At 48.8% G+C, this 16,625-nt stretch overlaps 2 protein-coding genes across 5 annotated transcripts in view; one reads left to right on the forward strand and one right to left on the reverse strand.

The window, feature by feature from the left end:
* DPP7 (dipeptidyl peptidase 7) overlaps nucleotides 1-11,455 on the forward strand; it is a 35,050-nt gene extending 23,595 nt beyond the window's left edge. Inside the window, exons 9-13 of one of the 2 annotated variants that reach the window (XM_053373767.1) lie at nucleotides 3,765-3,883; nucleotides 8,835-8,991; nucleotides 9,575-9,639; nucleotides 9,744-9,814; nucleotides 11,172-11,455. In XM_053373767.1, coding sequence (XP_053229742.1) covers nucleotides 3,765-3,883; nucleotides 8,835-8,991; nucleotides 9,575-9,639; nucleotides 9,744-9,814; nucleotides 11,172-11,307 — 548 coding nt within the window. In that variant the 3' untranslated portion in view covers nucleotides 11,308-11,455. The remainder of the gene's footprint in view (nucleotides 1-3,764; nucleotides 3,884-8,834; nucleotides 8,992-9,574; nucleotides 9,640-9,743; nucleotides 9,815-11,171) is intronic. The other variant, XM_053373769.1, reaches the window with a different exon arrangement.
* Nucleotides 11,456-12,178: 723 nt separating this feature from the next.
* Nucleotides 12,179-16,625, reverse strand: part of MAN1B1 (mannosidase alpha class 1B member 1) — a 28,029-nt gene continuing 23,582 nt past the window's right edge. For all 3 annotated transcript variants that reach the window (XM_053373766.1, XM_053373764.1, XM_053373765.1), the window contains one exon: nucleotides 12,179-16,123. In XM_053373766.1, the coding sequence (XP_053229741.1) occupies nucleotides 15,920-16,123 (204 nt within the window). In that variant the 3' untranslated portion in view covers nucleotides 12,179-15,919. The remainder of the gene's footprint in view (nucleotides 16,124-16,625) is intronic.

The raw sequence follows: 16,625 nt of genomic DNA on the forward strand, positions 1-16,625 counted from the left end.
GCCTATTCATGTCCACAAAGGTGCAGTATCTACTCAGCTTCCTGGTCATGCCTGAGGTGGCTTGCAGCGCACCAGGCAAGCAAGTCCAGACCTGCCTGCAGCTTTTTTTTTTGAGTCCTTGCCTAGGATCAGGCTGCTGCACCCACTGGCCTTGCATGTGAATGTTTGCTAGGTGGCAGCATAGGCAGAGGAAAACTCTGCTTCCAGCTGTTTCTCAAGCATCTACCAGTTAGATACCTGTCTAAGTTCAAGGTGTTGGTTTTGATGTATAGCTTGGCAGTGTGTTTTTTTCTAAAAGAAACGTTTAGGAGTACTCTCATTTTCCTACTCATATTGAAATAAAAAGGTAAAGGTACCCCTGACCTTTAGGTCCAGTTGCAGATGTCTCTGGGGTTGTGGCGCTCATCTTGCTTTACTGGCCGAGGGAGCTGGCGTACAGCTTCCAGGTCATGTGGCCAGCATGACTAAACCGCTTCTGGCGAACCAGAGCAGCGCACAGAAATGCCATTTACCTTCCCACCGGAGTGGTACCTATTGATCTATTTGCACTTTGATGTGCTTTTGAACTGCTAGGTTGGCAGGAGCAGGGACCAAGCAACGGGAGCTCACTCCGTCATGGGGATTCAAACCGCTGACCTTCTGATCGGCAAGTCCTAGGCTCTGTGGTTTAACCCACAGCGCCACCCGCATCCCATATTGAAATACTACCCCTCAATAAGGCCAAATTGAGATTCACAAAATGTTTAGGGGTATGCGTGCCCCTGCGTCCCCATCCCCCCAGAAACAAAGCACTGGGACCAGGACACCTGAGAGATTGTCTCACCCTTGTATACTGTGTTCTGCAGGTCCTAATTTAACAGGTCCTTTCTGTGCAATCCTCTTGGGTTGTGGCACCTACCCTTTTGGAATCTCCCCTGCCCTGGAAAGAATATTCAATAGAATTATTCTTTTTTTTTACACCAACTGAAGACTTCTGTCTTCCCACAAGTTCAGATCTTTCCCAGATGGTATCTATATTAGAATTGCTTTCAAGATGTTTTTAAGATGAAGGGGCTGGAGAGATTCCCCTACAAAGAAAAGATGCAGCATGTGGGACTATTTTGTTTGGAGGAAAGGCAACTAAGAGGTGACATAATAGAAGTTTATAAAATTACGCATGACATGGACAGAGGGGACAGAAAAGTCCCTCCCCCGCTCCCGGCAGCACAAGACCTCATGGGAATCCAGTGAAGCTGAATGTTGGAAGATTCAGGACAGAGAAAAGAAAGGACTTCTTATTGCAGGGCAAAGTTAAACAATGGCATTCACTCCCAGAGGAAGTAGCAATGGCTGCTGATTTGGATGGCCTTAAAAGAGGATTGGATGAATTCATGGAGGAGGGCAATGCTATGAATGACTACTAGCCACAGTGGCCCTCCTCTGCTTCCATGGTCGGAGGCAATAAATACTTCTGAATCCCAGTTTCTGGAAACCACAGGAGGGGAGGGAGAAGGTTCTTGTGCTCATGTTTTGCTCGCGGGTTTCCCATTGAAGAATCTGCTTGACCACCATGAAAACAGGATGCCAGACTAGATGTGCCACTGGCTAGATCCAACAGGCTATTCTTACATTCTCAAGTGTTCTTGTTGTTAGTTTATTGTTGTCTGATGTCCTGGGCTCCATTGGGGAGGAAGGGCAGGATGTAAATTTAATTATTACTGTTGAATGACTATGATTTTACTAAATTGTATTAAGGGTTTCAATGATTTATTGTTGTGGTTTGCTTTGTTTGACGCCCAGAATGGCTTGGGCAACCCAGTCAGATGGGTGGCATATAACAACAAAAACAACAGCAGCAGCAGCAACAGCAACAAATTAATTGCTGCTATTATTATTATTATTATTATTAATGTTACTGTAGTTGTTATTATAGTGTATACAATGGGGTTCCCCCCTTTCCCCTCACAGTGCTATTGTGGTTATTGTCAGCTACTTTGATCTCAATTTATGTTGCTGGAAAAAGCAAAATGCAGTCATACCTTGGGTTATGAACGCTGCGGGTTGTGCGTTTTCAGGTTGCGGACTGCGCCAAACCTGGAAGTACTGGAACGATTTACTTCCGGGTTTCGGCACTCGCGCATGCACAGAAGCGCAAAATGATGTCACGCGCATGCGCAGAAGCGCCGAACCGCGTCACGCTCGTGCACAGACGTGGCACTTCAGGCTACGAGCGCTGCTGGTTGTGAACGTGCCTCCTGCACAGGTGGATCACATTCACAATTGGAGGTACGACTGTACACATATTAAATAAATCAAACATCATCACCATCATCATTATTATTATAATTACCGTATTTTTCGCACCATAGGGCGCACCGGACCATAGGGCGCACCCAGTTTTTTGGGGGGGAAATAAAGGGGGAAAATTATTTCCCCCCCAGGCGCGGGGCTGGGGCGGGGGAAGCTTCCCCCGACCCCAGCCCCCAAACAGGCAGCTCTCTGCAAGCCGTGGGAGCGCTCCCACTGCTTGCGGAGAGGTCCGCGAAGCCTGGGCGCGCTGATCTCAGCGCGCGCAGGCTTCGGCATGCAGGCAAGTCTCCGCAAGCAGCGGGACCGCTCCCGCTGCTTGCGGAGAGATCCGCGAAGCCTGGGCGCGCTGATCTCAGCGCGCGCAGGCTTCGGCATGCAGGCAAGTCTCCGCAAGCAGCGGGACCGCTCCCGCTGCTTGCGGAGAGATCCGCGAAGCCTGGGCGCGCTGAGCTCAGCGCGCGCAGGCTTCGGCATGCAGGCAAGTCTCCGCAAGCAGCGGGACCGCTCCCGCTGCTTGCGGAGAGATCCGCGAAGCCTGGGCGCGCTGATCTCAGCGCGCGCAGGCTTCGGCATGCAGGCAAGTCTCCGCAAGCAGCGGGACCGCTCCCGCTGCTTGCGGAGAGATCCGCGAAGCCTGGGCGCGCTGATCTCAGCGCGCGCAGGCTTCGGCATGCAGGCAAGTCTCCGCAAGCAGCGGGACCGCTCCCGCTGTTTGCGGAGAGGTCCGCGAAGCCTGGGCGCGCTGAGCTCAGCGCGCGCAGGCTTCGGCATGCAGGCAAGTCTCCGCAAGCAGCGGGACCGCTCCCGCTGCTTGCGGAGAGATCCGCGAAGCCTGGGCGCGCTGAGCTCAGCGCGCGCAGGCTTCGGCATGCAGGCAAGTCTCCGCAAGCAGCGGGACCGCTCCCGCTGCTTGCGGAGAGATCCGCGAAGCCTGGGCGCGCTGATCTCAGCGCGCGCAGGCTTCGGCATGCAGGCAAGTCTCCGCAAGCAGCGGGACCGCTCCCGCTGCTTGCGGAGAGATCCGCGAAGCCTGGGCGCGCTGAGCTCAGCGCGCGCAGGCTTCGGCATGCAGGCAAGTCTCCGCAAGCAGCGGGACCGCTCCCGCTGTTTGCGGAGAGGTCCGCGAAGCCTGGGCGCGCTGGTCTCAGCGCGCGCAGGCTTCAGCATGCTGGCAACTCTCCGCAAGCAGCGGGAGCCCAGCGCTGGGCTCCCGCTGCTTGCAGAGAGGTGTGCGAAGCCTGGAGAGCGTGAGGGGTCGGTGCGCACCGACCCCTCTCACTCTCCAGGCTTCAGCGAAAGCCTGCATTCGCACCATAGGACGCACACACATTTTCCCTTCATTTTTGGAGGGGAAAAAGTGCGTCCTATGGTGCGAAAAATACGGTAAACATACTGATGTTATTGATGATAATAAGCCATCTAATCTGGCCCCTTGAAATGAGCAGCGTCATAACCTCCTTTCCTTTACTCACTAGGGCTGCTCTATAACTCCACTGGGATAGTTCCATGTTTCGATATTTACAAGCTGTACCAGAAATGCGCTGACCCCACAGGTTGTGGAACAGGAACAGATGCCGCTGCATGGGACTACCAGGTATGCCTGGGGGAAAAGGAGTGAAATTTAACAAGAGCGTCACCTTCACCAACGTGGTGCCTGCCAGATGCTGTGTGGACTCTGACTACCACCGGCCCTGCTGGATGATGGGCTTCTCCCAGATTTTGGAATCCCCTCCCTAGAGAAGCCAGACTGGCTCCGTCCTCCTTGTCCATCCACCAGCAGGTGAAGATTTTTTATTTTTTCCAGCAGGCTTTTGGGGAACTCCCTGCTCTTAATGAAAGGCTTGCTGCTGCCCTGTATGGTTTTAACAGATTGTGTGTTTTAATTATATCAGCGTTTGTTTTTTAATGGAAACCCCCTCCCCCACGTTTTTAATTGTTCTTATTTTTATCAGCAAGCTGCTTTGAGTCCCTGTGAGGGAGGGACTCAATATAAATGAATATATTTTAACGAAGATGGGGATTTAGTCCAAAAGTCTGAAGCACATTAGGTTGGCAAAGGTCGCTCTGCATGCTTTATGGCAGGGGTCAGCAAACTTTTTCAGCAGGGGGCCAGTCCACTGTCCCACAGACCTTGTGGGGGGCCGGACTATATTTTTTTGTGGGGGGGGGGGACGGACAAATTCCTGTGCCCCACAAATAACCCAGAGATGCATTTTAAATAAAAGGACATGTAAAAAGACGCTGATTCCTGGGCTGTCTGTGGGCCAAATTGAGAAGGCGATTGGGCCGGATCCGCCCCCCAGGCCTTAGTTTGCCTACCCATGCTTTAGGGCAATGAGTTCCATAAGCTAAGTATCGAGAGGAGGACCTTTCTTTCTTTTTCTTTCTTTCGCTATCTCAGATCTTCTGCCCAGTGATACTAATCGTATCATTAAATACAATTAGTTTTATTTAATGGTTTTTAAACTGCCTTCCAGGGACGCGGGTGGCGCTGTGGGTTAAACCACAGAGCCTGGGACTTGCCAATCAGAAGGTTGGCGGTTCAAATCCCCACAACGGGGTGAGCTCCCATTGCTCGGTCCCTGCTCCTGCCAACCTAGCAGTTCGAAAGCATGTCAAAGTGCAAGTAGATAAATAGGTACCAGTCCGGCGGGAAGGTAAAAGGTGTTTCTATGCGCTGCTCTGGTTTGCCAGAAGCGGCTTAGTCATGCTGGCCACATGACCTGGAAGCTGTATGCCGGCTCCCTCGGCCAGTAAAGCGAGGTGAGTGCCGCAACCCCAGAGTCGGCCCCAATTGGACCTAATGGTCAGGGGTCCCTTTACCTTTACCTTTAAACTGCCTTCCAATGTAAAAGTATTGCCCCTCTCCCCAAACTGGTTTGCAGTAGCCAATAAAACAGTAGAATCAGATTATATGAAAACATTGCAGCTGGTTGGACTAGATGATGCTTTGGGGCTCCTCCCTCACTACAGTTCCAGAATACTAAAATAACAACAGCAAATGAACAAATCTGATAAAACAATCAGAGGGAAAAGAACTTCCCTTTGTTCAGGATATCCACACCATACAGTCATACCTCAGGTTAAATATGCTTCAGGTTGAGCGTTTTCAGGTTATGCTCTGCAGCGACCCAGAAGTAACGGAACGCGTTACTTCCAGGTTTCGCCGCTCGCGCATGTGCAGACGCTCAGAATGATGTCACGCGCATGCACAGAAGTGGCAAATCGTGACATGTGCAGATGGGCAGTCGCGGGTCGCATTCTACTCAGGATGTGAACGGGTCTCCGGAACGGATCCCGTTCGCATCCAGAGGTACCGCTGTATGTAGTTTTACAATCCTCCATCCTATTTTCCCTTCTACACTTAATGACCTCCCCCCCCCCCAAATTTAAGCATCCAAAACACTTCAGCTTCTGCCCATAGGGAAAGATGCTCTAGACTAGGGTTTGGCAAGGCTTACTGGGCATGAGCCACTCCTGCAGAGATCTTCTGTGGGTTGGACCAGTGCAGCGCGACTCCCGAAATCACATCTGTGCATGTCTGCGACGCTGGAAATCGCTTCTGCACATGCCCAGACGCCGAAAATCGTGCCTGCGCAGAAGCAATTTCTGGCCTCTGTGCAGAAGCAATTTCCGGTGCCGCAGACATGTGCAGAAGCAATTTCCGGAGCTGTGGAAGAGAGTTCCTGCGTCACGCTGTGCTGGTTTAGCACCGCACGCAGGAACTTACCTATTAGTTTTTTATTCCTCCCATTGCAAGGATCATCTGATCCTATTGTTTACTTTCTGTTCCGTGAGAAAGTTTTCTTTCTGCTCTGTTTGCGATGAGACAGGATGTCTCTATGAGGGCTGCTCCTCTCATACATGTTTGTTCTTTAATCTGTAATTAGTAGGAAAAAAGTAGGTATGCCCAGATTCCTCCTCACCTCCGTCTGTGCTGCTTTACTGTGCTAAGACCGGGTGCTTACAAGAGAGCAGCTGTGAGTTCCAGAACACCAGGACCCCTTCCCGGGAATGCTGCGCAGCTGTTCCAGTTGCTGGAGGCGGCCACGGGGCCTGCAGGAGTATTCCATTATTGCTGAGTGGGCAGCTCGGTTCGGGGGCAGCTCGGGGGCCGGTTAAACGGCCTCCGTGGGCTGCTTCCAGCCCATGGGCCACAGGTTGGGGACCCCTGCTCTAGGCTGATTATTTTGGTTGCCCTTTCCTGTGCTTTCCCAAGATCTACGCTAATTCTTTTTGAGATGGGGTAGGCAGACCACCACAGAGCCTCCCAAATGCACCTCCACCAGAGATTATACAAAAGCATTTACAGTCTGCAGATGGGAGTGTGTCTAAACAGCTGTTCAATCCATAGCCCTTTCCACTTTGCTACTTTGAGCAAGTCTTCTTAATCCCCGCCCCTTTAATTGCAGTGTAGACTTCAGTGTCTCTGTTCAGTATGTTTGCATCTTATGCAGGGGTTTGGTTCAAAGGGTTCTGCATATATGCAAAAACGCAGGTACTCAAACCCCTGGTAAATAGGGAACGGGGAGGGAGGCCGATGCCAGCTTGGGGAGGTAGTGCCACGAGGTGGGCATGCAGTGTGCTCGGAACTGAGTGCCGCCACCCCCTCCCCCTGTTCAGGGAGGTAGAGCCCACAAATAAGTCTTCAATCTTAAAGGTGCAGCTTATTTGCAGGTGCAGCTTATATTCGGGCCAATACGGTCCCTCTCCCATAACACCACATACCACCCCTTGTATACGATTGCATTTCACGTACGATACCATGGAATCATGATATCATGATACCACACAATCATGGAATCATATCATCTTGATCTCGCGCTATGATTTCATGAAATCATAGCGCAATCATGGAATCATATCTTGATCCTGTGCTATGATCTCATGAAATCAGTGTAATCATGGAATCATGACACCTTGCTCTCATGCTATGATTTCATGAAATCAGCGTAATCATGGAATCATGATACATTGATCTCGCGCTGTGATTTCATGAAACCGTAGCACACACTCATGGAAACATGACACCTTGATCTCGCGCTATGATTTCATGAAATCATAGCGCAATCATGGAATCATATCTTGATCCTGCGCTATGATCTCATGAAATCAGCGTAATCATGGAATCATGACACCTTGATCTCACGCTATGATTTCATGAAATCAGCGTAATCATGGAATCATGATACATTGATCTCGCGCTGTGATTTCATGAAACCGTAGCACACACTCATGGAAACATGACACCTTGATCTCGCGCTATGATTTCATGAAATCATAGCGCAATCATGGAATCATATCTTGATCCTGCGCTATGATTTCATGAAATCAGCGTAATCATGGAATCATGACACCTTGATCTCACGCTATGATTTCATGAAATCAGCGTAATCATGGAATCATGATACATTGATCTCGCGCTGTGATTTCATGAAACCGTAGCACACACTCATGGAATCATGACACCTTGATCTCGCGCTATGATTTCATGAAATCATAGCGCAATCATGGAATCATATCTTGATCCTGCGCTATGATCTCATGAAATCAGCGTAATCATGGAATCATGACACCTTGATCTCACGCTATGATTTCATGAAATCAGCGTAATCATGGAATCATGATACATTGATCTCGCGCTGTGATTTCATTAAGTCATAGCGCACAATCATGAAATCACATTGCGCAATCATGAAATGGTATCACACAATCATGAAATCATGATATCTTCATTTCACACTGATTTTACACAAGCATATGATTGCATGATACCATATTGGCCCAAATATAAGCTGCACTCCCCCCAAAAAATTCTGACTGTGAAAAGTTAAAGTGCAGCTTATATTCAGAACTGAGCACTGCATGACCGCCTCCCAACACTACCACCCTGAACGGGGTGCTGGGAGGCACTACCTCCCCAAGCTGGTGCCCCCCGTTCAGGATGGTAGTGTTGGGAGGCGTTAGTACCGGGAGGTACTTTTCAAGCATCTCAAGGCTTCAGAGCCAGGGCATGGATAGGGGTTTGCCTCCCCTCTCCCAAACAAGTTTTTCCCAGCGCAAAAAAGGAGCTTTTAAGCTCTTTGCCTTGCTTAGGGAGCAAGGTTCTCTCTGTGTACCAGCCTCTGAATGCTCTTGCAACATTTCATGGGGCCTTCCGAGCTCCCACAAAATCTTGTGGGAGCATCCCAGACGCAACACATGGAGAGGGCCTTGCAAGGCAGAGAGCTTAAAAGCTATTTTGTGCTAGGTCTTCCCAGTGCAAAAAGAGCCACCTTGCTTGCATTTAACTTTTGGGATTCCATCCAGTGCCCTTCAGCAGCATATGGCTGAAATTGTGCAAGTTCAAGGCAGGTAATATGTGATCATACTGCACTGAGAATCTCAAGCATCCTCACGAAGGGAAGCCACCTTCTGGCCCAGCACGTACTTTTCCAAGAAGGTCACCTCTGGTGCAGAATGAAACACACATGCCCATACTTCATCGCCATTTTTGCCCTCTTTGGGAACCAGTACAGCTGCTGAAATATCAGTTCTTTCTTCAGGCCTGCACTGAAATCAACTTAACCTTCAACAGCAACAACGTGACCGACATGTTCCCAGAGATCCCCTTCACAGATTCTGCCAGGGAACAGTACTGCTTTCAGAAATGGGGGGTTCGCCCTCGGCCGTCATGGCTACAGACCAGCTTCTGGGGTGGTGGTAAGCAGACAGGTTTTTTCTTCATTCCCTCTCCCTTTGGCTTGGGATTGTACCTCACTGGTGAGATCGGCAACCAGAAATCCTATTCGGCAGACCTTGTCAACTCCCGATGGGTGCCCTGATGGGAGAGCTGCTGCCAGCCAGAGTAGCCAATATTGGTTTGAGGTACAGATGGTCCAACTCTGTAACAAGGCAGCTCGCTCCCCTCCCCAGTCTAGAGCATGTCCTTTTCCTCGACTGCCTTGAATGCAGAACTCCCCTTGAATTTCAGCTAGCCCATGAAAGACTTCGAGCATTACATTTGGGAGTCTGTTTCATGAGTTGTCACCATACTGCTTTCTACTGGGTCAGACTATTGCCTCATCTAGCTTAGTATTGTCCACACTGACTGGCAGGGGCTCTCCAGGTTTCCAGCTGGGGCTTCTCCCAGCTGTACCAGGGGTTGAACCTGGAACCTTCTGCATGCAAAGCAGGAGCTCTGCCATTGGGACTCAGCTCATCATGCAGCTGCTTTGGTGCAATTTAAAGGGTTTCTACCAGGCAAGCGAATAGTCATATTTAGTATCTTGCTTAATACCCTCAGATCTGACTGCTGCAAGCAACATCATCTTCTCAAACGGAGACTTGGATCCCTGGGCTAGTGGTGGAGTAAGTTATCACCCTCTCCAAATTCTGCCTGCTCTTTTATAGCTGTCAGCTTGAAGACTTTGCCGGCCCCAGAAAGGTCTGACTTCCGTTCATTGTCATTGCAGGTTAGAAAGAACCTGAGCTCCTCATTGATAGCGATATTTATCAAGGGAGGTGCCCATCATCTAGATCTCAGGTATGTATTTGCAGAAATTGTCAGGAGCTGTGTAACCAACATGGGTGCCACCACTGAAGGTGTAATGAATCCTTCAAGATCCTCCTTCAGACAGGAAGTCCTTTTAAAAACCTTTAAGTACCGTATTTTTCACTCCATAAGATGCACCTGGTTTTTAGAGGAGGAAAACAAGAAAAAAAATATTCTGAATGAAACAGTGGATGTATGATTTTTGTGGTTCATGCTGTGGCCACAGACATGTGATTTGACGGTGAGTTTGGGGTAGCCCAATACAAAAATCCTGAGAATTCATGTGGATCCGTGCTTTGTAGCCACACTTTTGCGCCATTGCGGCCCCACGAAACAGTGGATGTGTGTGGGGGTTTTGGTGCAGGCTGTAGCCATGGACATGCTATGTGATCTGATGGTGAATTTGGGGTGACCCAATGCAAAAATCCTGAGCATCTATGGGCTTTTACCTCCCCCCTCCCAGGTAGCATCCTTTATCACTAGCGTCCCTTCTCTCGCTTACCAATCAGCTGCTTCCTTTCAACACTCCCTTCCCTCATTTGCGTTAGTGTCTTTTCCTTAGCTGGAGCAGTTTTTTGCACCTCCTTTTCTTCCAATTTCTCTCCTCATTGCTTTAGTCTTTCTGTCTCCTCTCCTTGCAAGTTCGCTGTCTTTACCTCCCCCCTCACAGGCAGCCTCCTTTATTGCTAGCATCTCTTATCTCCCTCCCCGATCGCTTGCCAATCAGCGGCTTTGTTTCAACACCCATTTCCCTTTTTCAAAAAAATGAGCATGATCTGCTTTTCGCCCCTGGGCAATTTGGCTCCAGGTTCCACGCATTTGCTCCATAAGACGCACAGACATTTCCCCTTACTTTTTAGGAAGAAAAAAGTGTGTCTTATGGAGTGAAAAATGTGGTAAATACATTTTTAACTCTTCACTTATTTTATGCCATTCAGCCAGCCTTTGCCAACTGGGCACCCTCCAGATGTTTTGAACTACAACAGCCATTAACATCCAAAACATCAGGAGGGCACCAGGTTAGTAGATTGCATTAAGCAATTCAACCTGGGCTATTTCAGTGCAGGTATGTTAAGATGCCCAGTTCCTCATTCTCTCTTCTCCAGTGCAAGACTAGCCCTTGCTAGTATCTTAGCAGCCACTTGAATAAATTCACAGAAGATAGGACCAAAACCTGTGATAAATAGAGTCTCTGTGTTTAGAGGCAGTTTACCCCAGAGGAGCAGGCATAAACCAGAGGGGTCATTTCATTCCCAAAAGAGCTCCAAAATAGCCAAATTGAAAAACTGCCAGCTGTGGTTCACTGGATTTGGCATCTGCTTCCTGTGGGCTTTATGTGTTCCAACAGGGGTTCCAACCCAGCCGATCCACCTTCAGCCAGAGAGGCTCGTCTCCAAGAAGCAAACATCATCCGTGACTGGGTCAAGGCAGCAGCTGGGGCCTCGAAGCAACTCACTCCCGACCACTATCCAGCCAGACTTTAGCAGGAGTCGTCAAGGCAGCATTTGGGTACCAAAACCAGCTAGGAGTCCTGCCTACGGTTTGCCAGTTGGTTGTTGGGCTGCTGAGTCAATGACACTTCTCTGCAACAGGATTGTAAAAACAAGAATAAAACTGGAGATTCCCTCAGGAGCTCTATCCTGCTTTGTGTTTCCTGAACATTGGATCGGGTCCAGGTATACATGACACGCATTATTTCCTATAGTGAGACAGCCAGCTCTCTCCGGAGAAAGGAACAGGGACTTCTGCCATTAACTGATCTCGCTAGCTGAGGCTTTCAAGCTCACTCGTCTCCTGTGTTGTTTCAAAGCAGGCAAATTGCCATTGCTGAGAACAAGAAGAACAGCCTGTGTCTTATTGGAGCTTATAACCAATCCCAAGTGTTGGAGGCAAGTATGTTGATTATTCTACCCTCTCGTTGAAATCACTTGGAATAAGCTCAGGCTCCCGCACACCAAGTCAGAGCGTTAGCCTGTCTAGCCCAGTACTCAGTTGTTCCCCCCCATCTCGGGCCCGTTACCTGCCCCCTGCTCCTTTTAACTGGAGACACCAAGGGTTGCACCTGGGGACTTCTGCATGTAAAGCAGGTGTCCTGCGACAGAGCTACGCCCCCCCCCAAGGGTGTTCCCAGTCAGCCTTAAAGGAACACATGGATGGGCATTGCTCTCTAGCTGTTCCGCGGACCACTAGTGTCAATGAGTTTGTTTGTTTTGGTCACTGCCTGCAGCTTGACTGAAATGTGGCACCCGTACCCCGTTTAGTTCAGTGCAAGATCAAGCAAAGTCAGGTGCTGAGCAGCCCGGAGGGTTTGATGATGCATAAGCAGTAAACCAGAACACAGAAAAAAACAGTGTCTCAAAATAAATTACAAGTTTATTAAAGTGGAATAGAATTCTGTGGATTAGCTTGACTAAATACAATGGGATTTTTTATTTAAATCTTATTTAAGATATATTTCTTCCACCTCTTAAAAAGGTGAAGTACACCAAAAATCATTTGCACATTCACAATGGGATGGGCTCATCTATGTAACAAATATGGTGGACCAGATAACAAACACAGCAAGGCTTCATTCTTTTTTCTTCTTTGGCAGGGGAAGAGAAGGAAGGCAGTCAGCTTTAGAGCAGCTGCATGGGGAAAGGGAATAGGCTAAGCCTTGGAAGCTCCTCCACCCTGCAGCTCCTGTACCAAACGGAGGAGTAAACGCAGCAGCAACTCAGCATCTAGGCATGAGGTTTGGTGGTTGGAAGATCTGGCCTTCGCTTCCCATCAGTTTGCAGCAAGTTGCCAACTAGATTCCTGGTTGTTGTTTCTGTTGCTCGGAGGAAGAGGATGGGAAACTCCTGTTTCCCCTCCTTTAAGACATTGGAGAAAGAACTGGCAATCTTCATAGGCAGCATTTCACAGTAAGACATGTTCCTATTCACAACACTGTACCCATAACCCACCTGCCTACACATAACCATGGAAGATCAAACACGGAATGTCTGCAGACCTGTGGCACTGCAGAGCAAGAAAAATGACAATACAGGGTTTTTTTTTCTTTTTTGGAAGTGCTTTGAAAGAAGAGAGAATGAAGAGGATTTGGCTTTTGTGGGGAGCTGTGAATATTCTGCATGTGAGGGGAGTGAGAATTCAGGATTCTGCACCAACAAAAGCCACATTCTGCAGGTGCAGCTCATTTGTTCTGCTGTTAGTCTCTGGGTGGGGGCCCAGGAGTTGGAGAGCGTGTTCCAGCACGGTAGGTTGCTCAGTGCCAAAAAGACTCCACCTTGTGCCTGGCTAGCTGCATGTTACCAAGGGATACATCATCACCTGTCTACCAGCTTCTGCCTCCTTAGGGAAAGCACTCGCCTACAGCCCCTACACCCACTCACCCCCCCTTTTCCCTTGGGTGTAGAAGGCCCCAGTGCAAAGTTTAAGCGTTGGCCTTCCCAAGATGGGGCAACTGTTCAGCTTTAGAGTATGGCTTTTAAATTCCAGGGTGCACTTGGGTGAGGAGAGTGGGGAACAGGAACACCACAGTCTTATAAATGACACACACAAACACGCACACATAAATCTTTCTTGGACGAATGTTCCAGTACTGCCCAGGGCAGGCAGGGTCATGTGGCTTGTGGCTGCTTTTCTGCTGCCACTCAGGAGACACTGCCCTACAACCGGGAAGACAGGCTTCGTGTAAAACAACTGGCATCCAGTGCCTTCCTCTGAAAATCCATGGTTACAGCAGCAAAATTTGGAATTATTAATCCTTAGCAATTATATTGCACTTTTTATCTCTGAGAGCCTAGCCACCATCCTGCAAGGTAGGGCTGCTGCAATCCATGCACTTTTGCAGGGAAGCTTGAGGCTGAGACCTAACTAGCAGTGGTGAGACTTGAACTGGATCACCACCCGCAGGGTCTTGTCCAGTGCGTTGCTCCAGCTATTAAGTCAGCACTCAAACCTCAGTCTCTGAAAACTTGCTTTTTAATTGGAAAGTCTTATGACAAGTTGTTGTTGTTCAGCTCTTGTTCTGGGCAAAGAGTCCACCACCAACACCGTATGTGCCAGATTTGATACAGCTCGCAAAATACACTCTGAAATTCTGTCACAATTCTAAAAAATAAAAGACAAGTAGGATCTACCAAGAACATAATTCATTGCAGGAAATTCTCGTGCCAGTCCAAGCTCTGCTCTCTTATTCATTCCGACGTGGAAGCCACAGGGCATCTTCCCACTAATTTGTTACCCTTGATATTTAAATAATTTGTTCCAGCTCAAAAACAGCAACTAAGCGGTTACAAGACAGGCCTGACAGAACGTACTACTGAGAAAAGCAGGAAGCAACAGAGGCTGGGAATTCCACAGCAGGCAATGAAAATTGCTGGGTGACTGGTCAGCCCCCAAACTAGAGAGGATGGTCTCCAGCACCCTCTCCACCCCTCCAGTCTGGGATTCCTCTTCTGGAGTTTGGGATTCAGTGGAAGCAGGAGGAGATGGAAGAAATAATGGCTAACAAACTATAAGGGAGAGGTGGTGCTGTGCAAGCATAAGCAAAAAGAAAAAAAGAGAACTACAGACAAGACATTTCTGAAACATATACCCTGAATTCCACATGAAGCCATAGGAAGGGCAAATGAAAGGGTAGCACATGCAACAGACCCAGGAAAAGGAGAAATGCCCTCGCTCCTTAGTTGACCCAAACTCAGGTTATTGCACAAGGCCCTTCACCACCCTGAGCTAACCCTGGAGGTGGCCAGCAAGACGAAGAACAGGAAGCAGGAGCATCAGAGCCAGAATACTGCCAAAGAGCCCCCTACTGCCTCAAACTAAGCTTTCCCCTTAGCAAGAGCTTTCAAGACCTCAAAACCCCATTAGGTTATTTAATACATTTGCACTTAATACATTAGGTTTACTCCTTGACCTGTATTTAAAAAGCCACCACAGCATTTTCTTATCAAGCCTACTGTTTCAGGAGAATCAATACAAATCAATACACCCTCTATGCTAACCCATTTCCTAACAGTCACAATCATTACCATTCTCTTTGGCTTCACCATAGAAACTGGACCCTGGAAGCAACTGCTTTCTAGCTGTGTACACCAAACAAGAATCCTCTTTTCCAGCAAAGGCCCAGCTGAGCCAGCACACAGTGAAGGAAAGAACAGCAAGCCTGCTTATTTCAGGCATGGGTTCCAATCCACGGGAGGAAATGGCAACGACCTCACACATTTATTCAGGACTCCTGGAGCTTCAGGAAGCAGCTTTCAGTTGGAATACCTGAGCTGAAACATTAACTATACATATATAAACTTCTGCACAGATAACCCTTTTTTTTTTAGAATGTAAAGTTTCTTTTTCACATTGTCTTCCTGCATTTATGCAGATAAGTTAAGAAATATATAGAGTGACACACCTAGAAGTGTACACAACCCTCCACCCAAACCAGCAGCCTCTGCGCTTAAACTGCCCCACAGTTCACAACGGTACGAGCATCACAAGATTATTCAGAGTGCCATGAAGATGTTGCCACTGGTAACACTGCTAAAAAGGGTCAGCTTTTTTGTGTGTGGCCAGCGGTAGAGCCCTCTGGCTTGGAATGTAAGTGGAAAATCAGCAAACTGCACCAGCAACAAGGATTCTAAATCTGGGATGAGGATGCCTATCTCTTTCTGTTCCCTCTACCATACAGACATGGCACAGGCTCATACAGTGGAACGATGCTGTAAAGTGAGAGCAGCTTGGCGCTCCCAAATGAGTCTCCTCTCACCAGGATGTTCATTCGGACACCAATACGAAATCTAAGGCTTGGTGGATCTCACCAGGTCAAATAAATGTGATCCCTGTTTCTCCTCTCAAATGTCTCGTGCTCCAGGCAGGATTCAGCATTGCACTTCATTGCTTGCCCAACCAAGTCTTTGTGGACGGAGAGATAAGACGCAAGGGTAGTGTGGTGGGGGGAGGGGGTGTATGTCTGGAGCTTCCCTTCCGTAAACCTTTCTGACGTGCTGCCAGCAAAAAAATGAACCCACAAAACTCTGCACACCTCCCTTCAGACCCCAACAAGCTGGGACACGATCAAGACCGGGAATGGTTGGTGCCTCATCTTTCATTTTATGCTGATGGCCAAATTGGAAGAGGGTGCGCTTCTGTGTTGAAGACATACTTATCGAGGTTTATCAAGTCCACATCGTCAGAGAAGAGCAAGAAAAGATACTTGAGCGTTTCCCCCAGGAAAAAGCTTTCCATCTTGTCTCTTGGCTCCGGGTTGCTGGTGCTCTGGACGTTGTTGATGGACGTGTAGCCACCAGTGGGGACCTGGGCAGAAGGGATCCCAAGAAAACAAACCTGAGCACGGGACTGCTCCCTGCCTAGAGCCATTTGGTTATTGCTTGGCAGGTGTAATGACACATACACACCTGCACCAGCCGTTCCCCACCCCCTCCACGTTAGGTTTCCAAATCCCATGTTTTCTACGTCATGAGGAAAAGGGGGGGAGGGTTGTGCACAGGAGGACAGCCTCCAAGAATGTCGTCTTTCCTGCACTGCCTGGTGTCATGCATATGACTGCCTTGAATGTTCTAAGCCAGCCTTCTTCAACCTGGTGTCCTCCCAAGTGTTCCAGACCACAACTCATTGTGCTGGAGGCTGATGGGAGTTTCAGCCCAAAAAGTCTGAAGGACACCAGGTTGGCAGAGGCTGGCCTGGACAGCTAACACAAGCTGGAAAAGTGAGATGAACACCTTAAGAGCATCCCTACTGGATCATACCAAAGAACACATCAAGGCCAGCCACTTGCTTCCAACAGGGGTCAGCCAGT

The sequence above is a fragment of the Podarcis raffonei genome, chromosome Z, assembly GCF_027172205.1.
Source record: "Podarcis raffonei isolate rPodRaf1 chromosome Z, rPodRaf1.pri, whole genome shotgun sequence".
Lineage (NCBI taxonomy): Eukaryota > Metazoa > Chordata > Lepidosauria > Squamata > Lacertidae > Podarcis > Podarcis raffonei.